This window comes from Mytilus trossulus, chromosome 1 (assembly GCF_036588685.1).
Source record: "Mytilus trossulus isolate FHL-02 chromosome 1, PNRI_Mtr1.1.1.hap1, whole genome shotgun sequence".
NCBI lineage: Eukaryota > Metazoa > Mollusca > Bivalvia > Mytilida > Mytilidae > Mytilus > Mytilus trossulus.
This window is the reverse complement of record NC_086373.1, coordinates 16,262,852-16,279,697: the sequence shown is the minus strand read 5'-3', so window position 1 is coordinate 16,279,697 and position 16,846 is coordinate 16,262,852. Positions and strand designations below refer to the sequence as shown.

At 32.7% G+C, this 16,846-nt stretch overlaps 1 protein-coding gene across 1 annotated transcript in view; it reads left to right on the top strand.

Annotated features, from left to right (window-relative positions):
* The window catches only part of LOC134716658 (dynein axonemal heavy chain 3-like), a 138,213-nt gene that overhangs the window by 39,529 nt on the left and 81,838 nt on the right, over positions 1 to 16,846 (top strand). The window contains exons 6-17 of the mRNA XM_063579667.1: positions 1,354 to 1,560; positions 2,088 to 2,262; positions 4,060 to 4,198; positions 5,006 to 5,110; positions 5,522 to 5,652; positions 6,038 to 6,236; positions 6,921 to 7,127; positions 13,121 to 13,374; positions 14,338 to 14,542; positions 14,957 to 15,160; positions 15,524 to 15,654; positions 16,370 to 16,565. Coding sequence (XP_063435737.1) covers positions 1,354 to 1,560; positions 2,088 to 2,262; positions 4,060 to 4,198; positions 5,006 to 5,110; positions 5,522 to 5,652; positions 6,038 to 6,236; positions 6,921 to 7,127; positions 13,121 to 13,374; positions 14,338 to 14,542; positions 14,957 to 15,160; positions 15,524 to 15,654; positions 16,370 to 16,565 — 2,153 coding nt within the window. The remainder of the gene's footprint in view (positions 1 to 1,353; positions 1,561 to 2,087; positions 2,263 to 4,059; positions 4,199 to 5,005; positions 5,111 to 5,521; positions 5,653 to 6,037; positions 6,237 to 6,920; positions 7,128 to 13,120; positions 13,375 to 14,337; positions 14,543 to 14,956; positions 15,161 to 15,523; positions 15,655 to 16,369; positions 16,566 to 16,846) is intronic.

Genomic DNA, 16,846 nt, shown 5'->3' with positions numbered 1-16,846 from the left:
ACCGACTATTCTTAATTTATATATGTATTATGAAATGATGATCTGATTGTAGCAAACAATTGGCAAAAAAATTAAAATCAAAATCAGAAAAGACAGTTGTATGAACAAATAAGACCCTTTTTAAGGATTTATACCATTACTCCCAGAAAGAACCCAGGTTGAAAGTAGGTGCTCTTAGGGGGAACCCTATCCTGCTTCACGTGCCAGTGAAATTAGATAATTTTGAAGTGTACCCATCTGATACTTCACATGTCAGTGATATTAGATGATCTTGAAGTGTACTCATCTGATACTTCACATGTCAGTGATATTAGATGATCTTGAAGTGTACTCATCTGATACTTCACATGTCAGTGATATTAGATGATCTTGAAGTGTACTCATCTGATACTTCACATGTCAGTGATATTAGATGATCTTGAAGTGTACTCATCTGATACTTCACATGTCAGTGATATTAGATGATCTTGAAGTGTACCCATCTGATACTTCACATGTCAGTGATATTAGATGATCTTGAAGTGTACTCATCTGATACTTCACATGTCAGTGATATTAGATGATCTTGAAGTGTACTCATCTGATACTTCACATGTCAGTGATATTAGATGATCTTGAAGTGTACTCATCTGATACTTCACATGTCAGTGATATTAGATGATCTTGAAGTGTACTCATCTGATACTTCACATGTCAGTGATATTAGATGATCTTGAAGTGTACCCATCTGATACTTCACATGTCAGTGATATTAGATGATCTTGAAGTGTACTCATCTGATACTTCACATGTCAGTGATATTAGATGATCTTGAAGTGTACTCATCTGATACTTCACATGTCAGTGATATTAGATGCTCTTGTAATGTTACCATCTCCTGCTTCACATGTCAATGGTATTATATGATCTTGTAGAGTTACCATCTGATGCTTCACATGTCAGTGACATTAATAGATGCTCTTGTAGTGTATCCATCTCCAGCTTTACATGTCAATGGTATTATATGCTCTTGTTGTGAAATTAACTCCTGCTTCACATGTCAGTGATATAAGTTCCTTTCGTAGTGCAACCATCTTCTGCTTCACATGTCAATTATATTATATGATCTTGTAGTGTTACTAGATCCTGCTTCACATGTCAGTTATATTAGGTACTCTGAAACTGTAACCTTATCCTAATATCAGGTTCTTGTGAAGGGTATGACAGTATCAAGCTTCACATTTTTGTGATATCAGGTGTTTTGGAAGGGTAACCATATCTTCACTTTATGTTCTCTTGAAGATTTTAACAGAACCCTGTGTTTGAGGCTTCGCAGAACTATAATTTAAGTACTAAAATCTACTTTTATTTCAGGTGTAAGTAATGGGGACTACTCTATTGGACATAATGGGTATGATGACTTGGCCAAATCAGCTGTATATAGCCATGTTAGTAGTGCAGATAGTGGTAAGCCACCTTCAGCTTACTACAGCCATGTTAGTAGTGCGGACAGTGGTAAACCACCCTCGGCTTTCTATATTCCAGACATGGACACTATCTCAGAGAGACCTTCTGAACATGGTAAATTGTTTTAATAGAGGACAAAGTTCTCATAAATTTCAGGAAAAAAAGTTTTTAAAGAGATCTTCATAAATAATCAAAAAATATTTTCCTTTCAGTACTAGCAAAATGCACAACATTTTTTTGAGGATTTTTGTGATCATCATGGAGCTTGGTCAGATAAATGTTTGTATGTTTGTTTATAACCAATGTGTATTTTGGTATCAAACCTGTAATTTTGAATTTCAAACTAATAAAATATTTTATCTTATCTTATCTTATGATTTTCTATAAAATAGTATGTAATTTGAGTGAAAACCACAAAGTAATGCTTCTAACATAATCAGACCATCACAAAGGTTGAATTCATATTGAACCAAAATTGTTTTAATTGTGACCTTCTTACATTGACCCTTGGATTCACACCTCTAAAAATGATGAAGAACATCTTTTGTATAGTGCTGTAATACATAACCTGATCTTCTTTTGTAAATTTTGACTTATCTTGTTAATTATTTTTTACAATTTCTTAATTTTTATTTTTAAAGGTGATCATGAAGAAAAGAAGCAGGAGCAAGAAGAGACTGATGACATGAAGAATGATTTCTATGCTTTACATGATGACTACAGCAAAGACATACTGAACGTAGAGTTTCCACCATTCTACTTCTCCACACATGGCCTTTCTAGACCACCTACTCCTAATGAGGAGGACAGACAAAGGTAAAATATTTTCGTATTTAAATAACCTAGAGAAATAAAACTTATAGTTTAAGGATATGTTCCTTATGTTACTACTACAATCTTCTTCCCTTTTCACGAATGTGACCTACTGAAAGTACAATATTTACTGGGTTTGTAATAACATGAGCAACCCAATGGGTGCCATTGGTGGAGCAGGATTTGCTTACCCTTCCAGAGCACCTGAGATCGTCAACAGGTTTTTGTGGGGTTTATGTCGCTAAGTCTTTAGTTTTTGTCGAGCCTGCAACTTTTGTTGCAGAAAGCTCGACATAGGGATAGTGATCCAGCGGCGGCGGTGTTAGCTCACTTCTTAAAAGCTTTATATTTTAGAAGGTGGAAGACCTAGATGCTTCATACTTTGTATATAGATGCATCATGTTACGAAGTTTCCGTCAGTCACATGTCCAATGTCCTTGACCTCATTTTCATGGTTCAGTGACTACTTGAAAAAAAAGTTAAGATTTTTTGTAATGTTAAATTCTCTCTTATTATAAGTGAAAGGATAACTATATTTGGTATGTGCGTACCTTGCAAGGTCCTCATGCCCGTCAGACAGTTTTCACTTGACCTCGACCTCAGTTCATGGATCAGTGAACAAGGTTAAGTTTTGGTGGTCAAGTCCATATCTCAGATACTATAAGCAATAGGTCTAGTATATTCGGTGTATGGAAGGACTGTAAGGTGTACATGTCCAACTGGCAGGTGTCATGTGACCTTGACCTCATTTTCATGGTTCAGTGGTTATAGTTAATTTTTTGTGTTTTGGTCTGTTTTTCTTATACTATATGCAACAAGTCTTCTATATTTGGTGTATGGAAGGATTGTAAGGTGTACAAGTCTAGCTGGCAGGTGTCATCTAACCTTGACATCATTTTCATGGTTCAGTGGTCAAAGTTTTTCTTTTTTCTAATATTGTATGCAAAAGGTTAATTTTATTTGGTGTATGGAAATATTTATGATCGATATATTAGTCGCACAGGTTTTATTTGACCTTGACCTCATTGCCATGGTTCATTGCTCAGTGTTAAGTTTTAATGTTTTGGTCTGTTTTTCTTTAACAATAAGTAGTGGGTCAACTATATTTGTTGTATGGAAGAATTGTAAGCTGTCTTTCTGAAATGGTTCATCTGACCTTGACCTTAATTTTATGCTTCATTGGTCAATGATTAGTTTTTTTGGTTAATGTTAAGTTTATGTGACAGTTGTTATAGAGCTTTATATTTAGGAATATCAACATAATATCAATGATTAGTAAAGAAGGCGAGACATTTCAGCGTGTCCACTCTTGTCTATGTTATGTCTTGTGTACTATTACCTGTCAGTTTGTCTTTTTCTTTTATAGTCATGGCGTTGTCTATCTATGAAATTGACTTTCCCTCTTGTATATGTTGCCCCTCTTTTAAGGATCATGTAAAATACATTGAATTTGGTATATATTGATTTCTTGATAATTGTTTATTTTTTCTTAAGTTTCCAATGGCATACAGTACAGGACAATTTTAAAAAATCTAATGCATTGAAAGAAAACAAAGTGAGATTTTAGACAGTTTATTGTCATATGTAAGAAATAAGCCAGGATAAAACACACATGTGTTTGCTCATTATGTACATATGCCAAGGCTGTAGTATTTGATAGAATGGATGAACAAATAGATGATATATCTGATAGTCACAACAAAAGCAACATATACAAAAAACAAAAAAAATATTTCTTCTTTTGATCTAGTGAAAAAATGTTTTGCCTATTTTTATCTTTGATTTTCAACATAATTTTAGGTACTACCAACTGATAGACGACTCCATAGACAATGATATGGTTTCTCTGTTGGAGAGAGAAACATTAGAAGGCATTTTCAAATTTGTTCCTCAATCATTGCGAAGAGAAAATCCTGAGGCTTCTAGAGACTTTATAATTGTAAGTAATTTTAAAACACAATATACATATATTACTTATGGACTAGCACAGTGCCCCTAAATTTTTTATTATAGACAATGAAAAGTACTTCTCCTTGTGACAAAAAATATATATACAGTGTAACCTGTGTTATTCAAACCAAGAGGGGCCAGATAAAAATGTCAGATTAAGCAGGGTGTCGGAATACACAGGTTTTTTCTGTAAGGAAATGTAAATTTTGGGACCATGAAAATGTGTCGGTTAAAGCAGGATATTGGAATGCTCAGGTGTTGGATTTGACAGGTTTCACTGTTTACAGTTAACTAACACCAGAGAATAAATTTAAATGAATGAGGTTTATGCAGACTATCAATTGAAATGATATAATTTGAGCTCTGACTTGATAGTTAGTATATTTAAATTATGGACTGAAATATATCACATTATTATAAAGTGAAATTGTCTTGTGGCTTAATAATGCTTTAATAACCTGTAACTTTTTAGTAAACTATCAATGAAATGAAATAGATATTGTCGAACCTCTTCTTTATTCTTGACTTGTTTAAAAATATTTGCCATAATTATCATGACTTGTCTCCCTTTGTCAGTTATTTTTCTATATTCTACACTGCCTTGCACAAGAGAAAACAGCAAAATGATTTCATAAAAAAGATATACTTTCTGCTGATATTTTACCATTCCTACATTTTAAGTTGAATTTGTCATTTCGATCTTTTTTGAGATAATGAGAGTCCTCTGTATATACATGTGTCTAAAAAATGTTGCATATTATCATGTCTTTTTACACATGTATTTTGTTTATAATAGGAAATGAAGAATGATAGAAAATATGCAATAAAAAAAGGAATGTTAGACTACATACTACAGGATGAAGATGAACAAGAGAGGTTAGGCGTTCCTGTTCCATATAAGGTATGTCAACATAAATCATACATTTTGAATATTTGGTCACATAATTTATTGCTGTTACTTGTTACATGTTGTTTATAAAGTTAACATCTAAAAATTCACTAGAACCTTTGGACTAGATTGAAGGAACTAAAGACAGATTATTCTTTCTTGTAAAACATGCTTGAAAAATTGCTCAAGTTTTCCATTGTGATAAAAAAAAAAGGGTTGGTAAAATCACTGCTTCAGTTAGTAGTGACAGGACAGGAGGATATTCTGAACATGAGTAGCACTGGTCTATGTATAGAATTTAATTATATGCATGGTTCTTTCAGAAATTTGATATTGAACAAAATGTTGAATCTTATTGGGAAATAAGAAGAAAAATAGTATTTATAATTACCATGCTACATGACATATTCTATTGTATTCTAGGAGTCAAACTCCGCAGGAAGACACAGATACCCTTGGCATAACATGGTGAATGAGATGAGAGAGTTTATGAAGACGGACGTCTATATCACACATCCTGTCATGTACACTATACTGTATGACTTTGAAACAAAGTAAGTATGGGTAAATAAGATTAGGGGAATATATTATTGAAATAGAAACCCAACAAAACAACAAAAACAACAATAGAAAAGTCATCATGAATGTCCATACACATTTTAAGGAAGGGTTAAGGTATGTTTAATTTTTAACCCAATTACAAATTTTGTGTTAGAAAAACTGGAAAAAAAAAGGTTGTTAATACCTCTGACAGAGCATGTAAACTTTTAAAAACAAATAAATATCATCCTCATCTCATGGGTTTATTGGCTATTAAGAATGCGTTGTGACTTTATAATTTCCATTGATATAGCATGCATAGTACGAAGTCATATGATATACAAAAAACATTTGATCTGACTAGATATACATCATTTTAAGATAAATTCTTTGTTTCAGATATGGTGACTTTAGGTTAATAAATATTCCTGACTTGAGGAAGAATATGCCTGTTACCATGGAAGTATTTTATAAACATGTAAGGACATCAAGTGAACATGGTGCTATGAGGTTAGAGGAAGAGTGGTTACGGGAATGTTGTGACACCATAGATACTCTCAGGGATTCCATTGAAGAATGGATGCCACAAGACAATCAGGTCAGAGTGCATTTTGTTATTACTACAGGTGATTCGAATGGTCTTCATTATCAAGGAATTTTATGAATTTTAAGATTATTTGATAGAAGATATTTCAGAATACAGGTTTTAACTTAATTTTCAGACAAATGAATATAATATGTAAGAGATAACATATATGAATTGGTATCAAAAAGTACATTTAAATAAAAGTACAAAGGACATTAGAATATGCTATAATTTTCACTTTCAACTTTATGGAGTTATGGGTCTTGAAAGATTGAAAAATTGTGTTTCCAGTCATGTTTGTGCATTAACTCTTGGACCTTTCAACTTCAACCAAAGATTTTATCTCCCTTTAAATTAAACTTTTTGTGGACAGGATTTATATTGCAAATCTATGTATTATTTTATAAATAACTGGTCTAAGCATCAACCAACAATGTTAGATCTGTAAATTTCCTTTCACAATTTTTTTGTTTTTCCCTCTCCAGGATTCAACCCCATGCTACTGAGATATCTAGACACCAAATTGCCTGCACTGTAGCCGTCCTGCTAGACCACACGACCACTTGGGGTTCAAGATAATCAAGATTTTGGTGGCCGTGTATTACCTTTCCTAGTCAGTTTTAATCTAGCCACGTACTACAGTACATGATATATAAGGCATGGAGATGTTAATTTTATAAATATATATACTTGTAGGAATTGAGAACAGAGAAGATGGAACATTTCTTTGAGAGTGTGTCATCTCTAATGTCTAACTTACTTAGGAGTTGTGTGGAGAAGTCAATCTATGATCTGGTGGACCTTGTGGAGGAATATTTCACAGGAAATAGCTATGAGGGAGCCTACAATATAATGAAAGATCTAGGACTTCCCTTAAAACCACATGTTGTTCATTTCTTTATGGTAAGTTCAAGTTAAGGTTAATAGTTTCTGTCTTTTAATCAAATTTGTTATTTAGAAGATGTACTGGATTATAATATGTATATACAAATTGTTCAGCTATAAAGTCAAGATAATAAACTCCCTACGTTAAATTCATTTAAAAAGAAACTGTAAAACAAATAGAATTGGTTAGTTCTATTTCAGATGAATCAGTTATGATAGTCTATTACCTTTTGCATGCTCCTTTGCCCATATATATTTTTTTCAGTCTTAAAGTGAATATGAAGTTGCCACCTCAATTTTGTTTGCTAAATTCTTACAAATTTTTATTGTGTTTGATAGTTGTGTTTCTTAAAAAGTTTTGACAATAGACCATTGATACTTCCTATATTAGTGGCAGAACATATTTGCCTTTTGGTTCAAATAACCCTATTTTGGATTTTGATATCAATATGTACATAGCTATTGGTGCTGTTCTATTTTAATTGTGTGAACATAAAATTTTAATAAATGTGTCTTGAATCTCTTTTTAGCTCACCTGGCCCACAGGGCCAAGTGAGCTTTTCTCATCACTTTGCGTCCGGCGTCCGGCGTTGTTAACTTTTACAAAAAGCTTCTTCTCTGAAATTACTGGGCCAAATTAAATCAGTCTTGGCCACAATCATCATTGGGGTATCTAGTTTAAAAATTGTGTCCGGTGACCTGGTCAACCAACCAAGATGGCCGCCATGTCTCAAAATAGAACATAGGGGTAAAATGCAGTTTTTGGCTTATAACTCAAAAACCATAGCATTTAGAGCAAATCTGACATGGGTTAAATTGTTTATTAGGTCAAGATCTATCTGCCCGGAAAATTTCAGATGAATAGAACAACCCTTTGTGGGGTTGCTGCCCCTGAATTGGTAATTTTAAGGAAATTTTGCTGTTTTTGGTTATTATCTTGAATAATATTATAGATAGAGATAAAATGTAAACAGTAATAATGTTCAGCAAAATAAGATTTACAAAGAAGTCAACAGGACCGAAATGGTCAGTTGAACCCTTTAGGAGTTATTGCCCTTTATAGTCAATTTTTAACCATTTTTAGCTCACCTGGCCCAAAGGGCCAAGTGAGCTTTTCTCATCACTTGGCGTCCGTCGTCCTTCGTCGTCGTCCTGCGTCCGGCGTTAACTTTTACAAAAATCTTCTTCTCTGAAACTACTGGGCCAAATTTTACTAAACTTGGCCACAATCATCATTAGGGTATCTAATTTAAAAATGGTGTCCGGTGACCCCGCCAACCAACCAAGATGGCTGCCATGGCTAAAAATAGAACATAGGGGTAAAATACAGTTTTTGGCTTATAACTCAAAAACTAAAGCATTTAGAGCAATTCTGACTTGGGGGTATTATTGTTTGTCAGGTTAAGATCTATCTGCTCTGAAATTTTCAGATGAATCTGACATTCCATTGTTAGGTTGCTACCCCTGAATTGGTAATTTTAAGGAAATTTTGTTGTTTTTGATTATTATCTTGAATATTATTTTAGATAGAGATAAACTGTAAACAGCAATAATGTTCAGCAAAGTAAGATCTACAAATAAGTCAACATGACCATAATGGTCAATTGACCACTTTAGGAGTTATTGCCCTTTATAGTCAATTTTTAACCATTTTTCTTAAATCTTAGTAATCTTTTAGAAAAATCTTCTCCTCTGAAACTACTGGGTCAAATTAATTGAAACTTGGCCACACTCATCATTTGGGTATCTTGTTTAAAAATTGTGTCCTGTGACCTTGCCAACCAACCAAGATGGCTGCCACGTCTAAAAATAGAACATAGGGGTAAAATGCAGTTTTTGGCTTATAACTCAAAAACCAAAGCATTAAGAGCAAATCTGACAGGAAGTAAAATTGTTAATCAGGTGGAGATCTATCTGCCCTGGAATTTTCATATGAATTTGATTATCAGTTGTTAGGTTGCTGCCCCTGAATTGGTAATTTTGAGCAAATTTTGCTGTTTTTTTGTTATTATCTTGAATATTATTATAGATAGGGATAAACTGTAAACAGCAATAATGTACAGCAAAGTAAAAACTAAAAATGAGTCAACATGACCAAAATAGTTAATTGACCCCCTAAGGAGTTATTGCCTTTCATAGTCAATTTTTAATAATTTGCACAAAATTTGTAGATTTTCACTAACATTTTCCACAGAAACTACTGTTATAGATAGAGATAATTGTAAGCAGCAAAAATGTTTAGTAAAGTAAGATCAACAAACACATCACCATCACCAAAACACAATATTGTCATGAATCCATCTGTGTACAATGTTTAATATTAACATAGGCCAAGGTAAGCGACACAGGCTCTTTAGAGCCTCTAGTTTGTAAATCCTAGTAATCTTTTACAAAAATCTTCTCTTCTGAAACTACGTGGCCAAATTAAACCAAACTTGGCCTCAATCATCATGGGGTAGTTAGTTTAAAAATTGTGTCTGGTGACTTGGTCAACCAACCAAGATGGCCACCATGACTAATAAAACACAGTGGTAAAATGCAGATTTGGGTTTATAACTCAAAAACCAAAGCATTTAGAGCAAATCTGACATGTGGTTAAATTGTTTATCAGGTCAAGATCTATCTGCCCTGAAATTTTCAGAAGAATCGGACACCCTGTTGTTGGGTTGCTGCCCCTGAATTGGTAATTTTAAGGAAATTTTGCTGTTTTTGGTTATTATCTTGAATAATATTATAGATAGAGATAAAATGTAAACAGTAATAATGTTCAGCAAAATAAGATTTACAAAGAAGTCAACAGGACCGAAATGGTCAGTTGAACCCTTTAGGAGTTATTGCCCTTTATAGTCAATTTTTAACCATTTTTAGCTCACCTGGCCCAAAGGGCCAAGTGAGCTTTTCTCATCACTTGGCGTCCGTCGTCCTTCGTCGTCGTCCTGCGTCCGGCGTTAACTTTTACAAAAATCTTCTCCTCTGAAACTACTGGGCCAAATTTTACTAAACTTGGCCACAATCATCATTAGGGTATCTAATTTAAAAATGGTGTCCGGTGACCCCGCCAACCAACCAAGATGGCTGCCATGGCTAAAAATAGAACATAGGGGTAAAATACAGTTTTTGGCTTATAACTCAAAAACTAAAGCATTTAGAGCAATTCTGACTTGGGGGTATTATTGTTTGTCAGGTTAAGATCTATCTGCTCTGAAATTTTCAGATGAATCTGACATTCCATTGTTAGGTTGCTACCCCTGAATTGGTAATTTTAAGGAAATTTTGTTGTTTTTGATTATTATCTTGAATATTATTTTAGATAGAGATAAACTGTAAACAGCAATAATGTTCAGCAAAGTAAGATCTACAAATAAGTCAACATGACCATAATGGTCAATTGACCACTTTAGGAGTTATTGCCCTTTATAGTCAATTTTTAACCATTTTTCTTAAATCTTAGTAATCTTTTAGAAAAATCTTCTCCTCTGAAACTACTGGGTCAAATTAATTGAAACTTGGCCACACTCATCATTTGGGTATCTTGTTTAAAAATTGTGTCCTGTGACCTTGCCAACCAACCAAGATGGCTGCCACGTCTAAAAATAGAACATAGGGGTAAAATGCAGTTTTTGGCTTATAACTCAAAAACCAAAGCATTAAGAGCAAATCTGACAGGAAGTAAAATTGTTAATCAGGTGGAGATCTATCTGCCCTGGAATTTTCATATGAATTTGATCATCGGTTGTTAGGTTGCTGCCCCTGAATTGGTAATTTTGAGCAAATTTTGCTGTTTTTTTGTTATTATCTTGAATATTATTATAGATAGGGATAAACTGTAAACAGCAATAATGTACAGCAAAGTAAAAACTAAAAATGAGTCAACATGACCAAAATAGTTAATTGACCCCCTAAGGAGTTATTGCCTTTCATAGTCAATTTTTAATAATTTGCACAAAATTTGTAGATTTTCACTAACATTTTCCACAGAAACTACTGTTATAGATAGAGATAATTGTAAGCAGCAAAAATGTTTAGTAAAGTAAGATCAACAAACACATCACCATCACCAAAACACAATATTGTCATGAATCCATCTGTGTACAATGTTTAATATTAACATAGACCAAGGTAAGCGACACAGGCTCTTTAGAGCCTCTAGTTTGTAAATCCTAGTAATCTTTTACAAAAATCTTCTCTTCTGAAACTACGTGGCCAAATTAAACCAAACTTGGCCTCAATCATCATTGGGGTAGTTAGTTTAAAAATTGTGTCTGGTGACTTGGTCAACCAACCAAGATGGCCACCATGACTAAAAATAAAACACAGTGGTAAAATGCAGATTTGGGTTTATAACTCAAAAACCAAAGCATTTAGAGCAAATCTGACATGTGGTTAAATTGTTTATCAGGACAAGATCTATCTGCCCTGAAATTTTCAGAAGAATCGGACACCCTGTTGTTGGGTTGCTGCCCCTGAATTGGTAATTTTAAGGAAATTTGCTGTTTTTGGTTATTTTGAATAATGTTATAGATTAAAGAGATAAACAGTAAACAGCAATAATGTTCAGCAAAGTAAGATTTACAAATAAGTCAACATGAACCAAATGGTCAGTTAACACCTTTAGGAGTTATTGCCCTTTATAGTTAATTTTTAACCATTTTTCGTAAATCTTAGTAATCTTTTACAAAAATCTTCTCTGAAACTACAGGGCCAAATTTAACCACACTTGGCCACAATCATCATTAGGGTAGTAAGTTTAAAAATTGTGTCCAGTGACCCTGTACATATTCAAGATGGCCGCCATGGCTGAAAATAGAACATAGGGGTTAAATGCAGTTTTTGGCTTATAACTAAAAAACCAAAGCATTAAGAGCAAATCTGAGACGGGATTAATTTGTTTATCAGGTCTAGATCTATCTGCCTTGAAAATTTCAGATGAATCGAACAATCCGTTGTTGGGTTGCTGCCCCTGCATTGGTAATTTTAAGGAAATTTTGCTGTTATTGGTTATTATCTTGAATAATATTATAGATAGAGATAAACAGTAAACAGCAATAATGTTCAGCAAAGTAAGATTTACAAATAAGTCAACACGACCGATATGGTCAGTTGACCCCTTTAGGAGTTACTGCCCTTTATAGTCAATTTTTAACATTTTTCATAAATTTTTGTAGATTTTTTGAAAATATTTTCCATTGTAATTTTTGGGCCAAGTTCATTATAGATAGAGATAATTGTAGCAACAAGAATTTTCAGTAAAGTAAGATGTACAAACACATCACCATCATCAAAACACAATTTTGTTATGAATTTATCTTTGTACATTGTTTAATATGCACATAGACCAAGGTGAGCGACACAGGCTCTTGAGAGCCTCTAGTTTAATTGATTTTGTCATCACTATAACATTAATCACATACCAATTCTCTTAAAAAAATGAAAAATATAATTTAATTTGTTTATATTAGGAGTTTGATGTAGTTAAGGTAAGCATGGTAACCAGGGGGAAATATGCTTGTGTGAATAAAAGAAAATAAAGAATGCATTCTATGAGTTAATTTTAAACAAAAAAAATGGAAATGGATTGTATTTATCACTTATATTTGTGAACAATCAGCCACTGGGAGATGGGTATTGATGTAATGTTTGTTTGTTGCAACAGGATAGGTTTTGCACAAATAAAAAACTCATTTTGAATTTGATAGCTCTATTTCATTTTATGACATTGTGATAGGTTTAGCCCATTTGATGCTGTCAAAGCTTTATATACAATACTGTTATCTCCATTCTAATGAAAATTAAAGAAAACAACGCCAAATCATACATTAAAAAACCTGCACTTACGATACATTTTCATAGCATCAATTGGGAATTGATGTCATGAAAATTGGTACTCTTATCAAATCAAATGTAACAAGCAATTTTGCATTATAATATACTATCAATATTCTGCTTAAACATTTTAATACCATGTTTAGCTAATGTGACTTTATCCTTGACATTATACCCTGTTTTTACAGATAGAAGATACAGTTAAAGTGGGATTACAGTTTATGCCGTCCTTCCCAGATATTTATGACTTTTTCTGTTTAATTATTGACACTATGGTTATAAGTGTATCTAAGTTACCATGTATAGACAGTTTATTATTCCAAACTCCTGAGAACCTAGAGGAAAGTTATATAAGAACAGTTAGGGTGGACGAGGAATTAGTCAATATTGCGAAAGAAAGGATACAAAAAATGATAACAGCAAATAGTTTTGGCCCAGAAAAGTAAGTTAAATGTAAAAGAGCTATTAAAAGAAATGTGGTGACACTAGCTATCAATTACTTCTTTAAATGTTTATGGAAATCCGATAAATCATGATCTCACTTCATTTTACAGTTAACCAATAAAGTACCATGATTGTTGGTATATCTTATAAGTTGTTGTTTCATCCAATAACAACAATAAACAGAAAGATAACCAAAGACAGAACATTAGAGTAAAGTAGATAACTGTAACACGTCGCCAGTAAACTTAATTTGCGACCATCAAATCCCCAATTGATGCTGTTGGAGCTTAAAATACAATTTTTTATCTCCATTCTAATGAAACTTACAAAAAACAACATTAAAACACGTATTTAAAATCTGTCATATGCTGTCTGCTGATGTCATGTAAATAAGTGACGTTATCCAATCAAAATGAACATTACAAACATTGTTGCATTAGAATGATTGATTCATTGGTGTTTAATACCACTTTCAACACTATAGTGGTATTTTTTGGCAGTCAGTCTTTATTGGTGTAGGAAGCGTGAGTACCAAGAGAGAAGCACCAACCTTGTACATTAACATTGGAGTTGAACTCGCAACATCATTACTGACAGGCTAGTGAAACAGTTGTTCAACTACTTGGACCACTTAGCCATTAAAGCTCCTTTAGATAAACATAGAAAGATGTTTACATAAATAAAACTGAATACAAGAGTAGCCTTTGAGCATTAAGGAACATTAAAAACAAGACAGATTTTCAAGCAAACTACACTAAAAACAAGACAGTTGAAACAAGAAACCCTTGAACCAGTATTCCAAAAAAAACAACCTCTAAACAATAACCACAAAATAGAGGAAATAGAGAAATTATACTGAAAACAAGATATGTTCAAAACTTTTATACATAAGTAGATGATACATTAGTTTTCCTGGATATTTGCTTGAATGTGATGTAAAATGTAAATCCTTTATTTTCAGATACAAGGAAACATACAAACCCTACCTGCATTTAGTGTCAGATGATTCTAAAACGAAAGTTCAGCGGTTCATACACAGAGACAAGTCATTGAGAGAATATGTGTCCGAGATAGAAAAGCTGAAGAAATTAAAGTCACAAGTGTCTTCACTTCCTGTATTGATACCAATGCATTTATTTCTGTTGGATTGTACAAAGATTAACAAGGTTTCCACATTAATAAAAAACAATTTTCAGGCAACCCAATTTTTTTCCTTTTCTGCTTTCCTGCTTAGTTATTGTTAATTTCATGGCTATTTTTCTCTTTAATAAAAATCTAAGTTAAATAAGTTTTGTAAACCATAGCAATTGTTAATTCCTCTAAAAAACGAAAAGTTGAATTTTTTTTTTCTACTGTGTAAATAGGATACTATTTTTTTTACTACAAAAAGAACATAATTCTTTTAAGTGGCATTTGTTTGCTTAGCACAGCATATACAGAAATTACCTCCATGTGCTTGCGAAAAATATAAGATAGAAATTGAAACTTTGAAGATACACATCACTTATACCATATGAGACATAGACACATTGATAAAATTGAAAATCAAAATGTTTTAAATGATGTTTTTTTTTTTACAGTGGTTGATAGACAGAGTGAATTTTTTAACAGACGTCTTGGTAACTAACATCAAGGAAACAAGTCGAACTTTTAACACAGGAATCTGTGAGCAATACAACACAATTCTGACTAAGGTTTCTGTTCACCCTGAAAACACTGAAGAACTAGTCAGACTGAAAAACTATGTGGAAAATCTCAAATGTGGGGAACTTTTACAATTGAAGGTGAGGCAGAAACATATAGATATAGTAAGACTAATTCAATTACCTGCCAACTATCCCGATTTATGAGGGATCATCTAAACTCCTAAAACAGGCATGCAAATGAACTAAAAGGGTGTTTAATCACATGCATACTCATTCAAACAATATAGTAGTAGATTAAAAGCACTTCTGGCAATAAATGACAAAGCACTATTTCTTCTTGCGGTTAACATCCCCAATGGATATTTTGAAAAAATTGGCAGGTATGTTAAATTGTTTATACCATTTATAAAAATTTATCTTTTTGAAAAGTGATTATGTGCAATCAGTAATATCAAAAAGAGTTAATTTTAGAATGATATGCAAATTATGTTCTATTTGTAGGATAAACAAGAAGTGGCTGTTGGCAATGTTATGTTCCTCTTAGATTATGCAGAACTAGCCAAAGAGGACCTTGGACACAATACAAACACTTTTAGTTGGGCTGACAGAATAGCTCCCATTATAATCAATAGGTAAGTCTTACTTACTTGCAGTTATTGATCTTATTAGGAAAATGTGGTCCTGTACACAAAAAACTAGCACAGCTACCTGTCATTTTTCATCGTATAAAAAAAGATTGCATTGTAAACACAACCAGAATATTTCTTGGTAACAATAAAAATACTGATTATTGACCCCAGCTTATGGTGAAAAACTTTATTAAGTACTGTGAGTACAAAATTTATGCTCAAAACACTAAATGCAGTAATTTGACTGGTTGATTTCTGAGTCTTGAAGTGCAATCATTGTACTTCACATTTTTCTGATCACAAAGCTCTATTTCTATTCTGCATTTTACAACCGTTGGACTGATATCATACACAGCAGTCACTATTTCACCAAGACATCAAACTTTCTCTTTCTGACATAAAATCAAACAATCATAATATAATGATGAAATGAATTTGTACGATAAGTTTGTTTTGTCTGAATAATGTAAGAATTAAAAACACTTATATTTTCACTATTGCAAAAGAATTGTACTTGTTGTAAACAGATATTGAAAAAAATGAACTAAGAAATGAGATTGTCATAGCACAGATTTTGCTTCTTGTTAGTAGAATTGATAATGAGAATCAGTTACATTTATTTACCATTAAACAGCTATAAGTATACTAAGAATTTAAACTAGTTTAAGAAATCATTGTCTTTAAATGATAGAATAATTTTATTCATATACACTTTTAGTGACAATGAACTTCAAAAGACCTGTGACATTTACAAGAAACGACTAGAAGACAGAAAGAAGGCATTTAAAGAATCATTGAACTCCACGGCAGCTAAAGTGAAGGGATTCACAGTCAAACATAAGATGAGTGAGGATGAGAAATACCTGGGTGAAATACAGCAAATTGGTAGAGATATTGAGGAATTCACAGAGGAGGTTTGTTGATAATTTTTAAACAACTACTTCATATTTAAATACATTTCAATATTATAAAACTTACTTTTCCAGAGTTTTTTGTTGCTAAATTTGGATTTTTTAAGAAAACAAGATTCCTTGCTTGCTGAAGCAAAGTTGACCATGGGTCTTTTCCTCATAAAGCTCATCACCAATTCAGTTATTTATACATCCTTTGCTTTCAAAGGTTATAGTGTTTCTGATGAAAGTAAATCCAGAGAAGAGTTTCAGATGCACCAATTTTTTTTAGTGTTATTTTAATT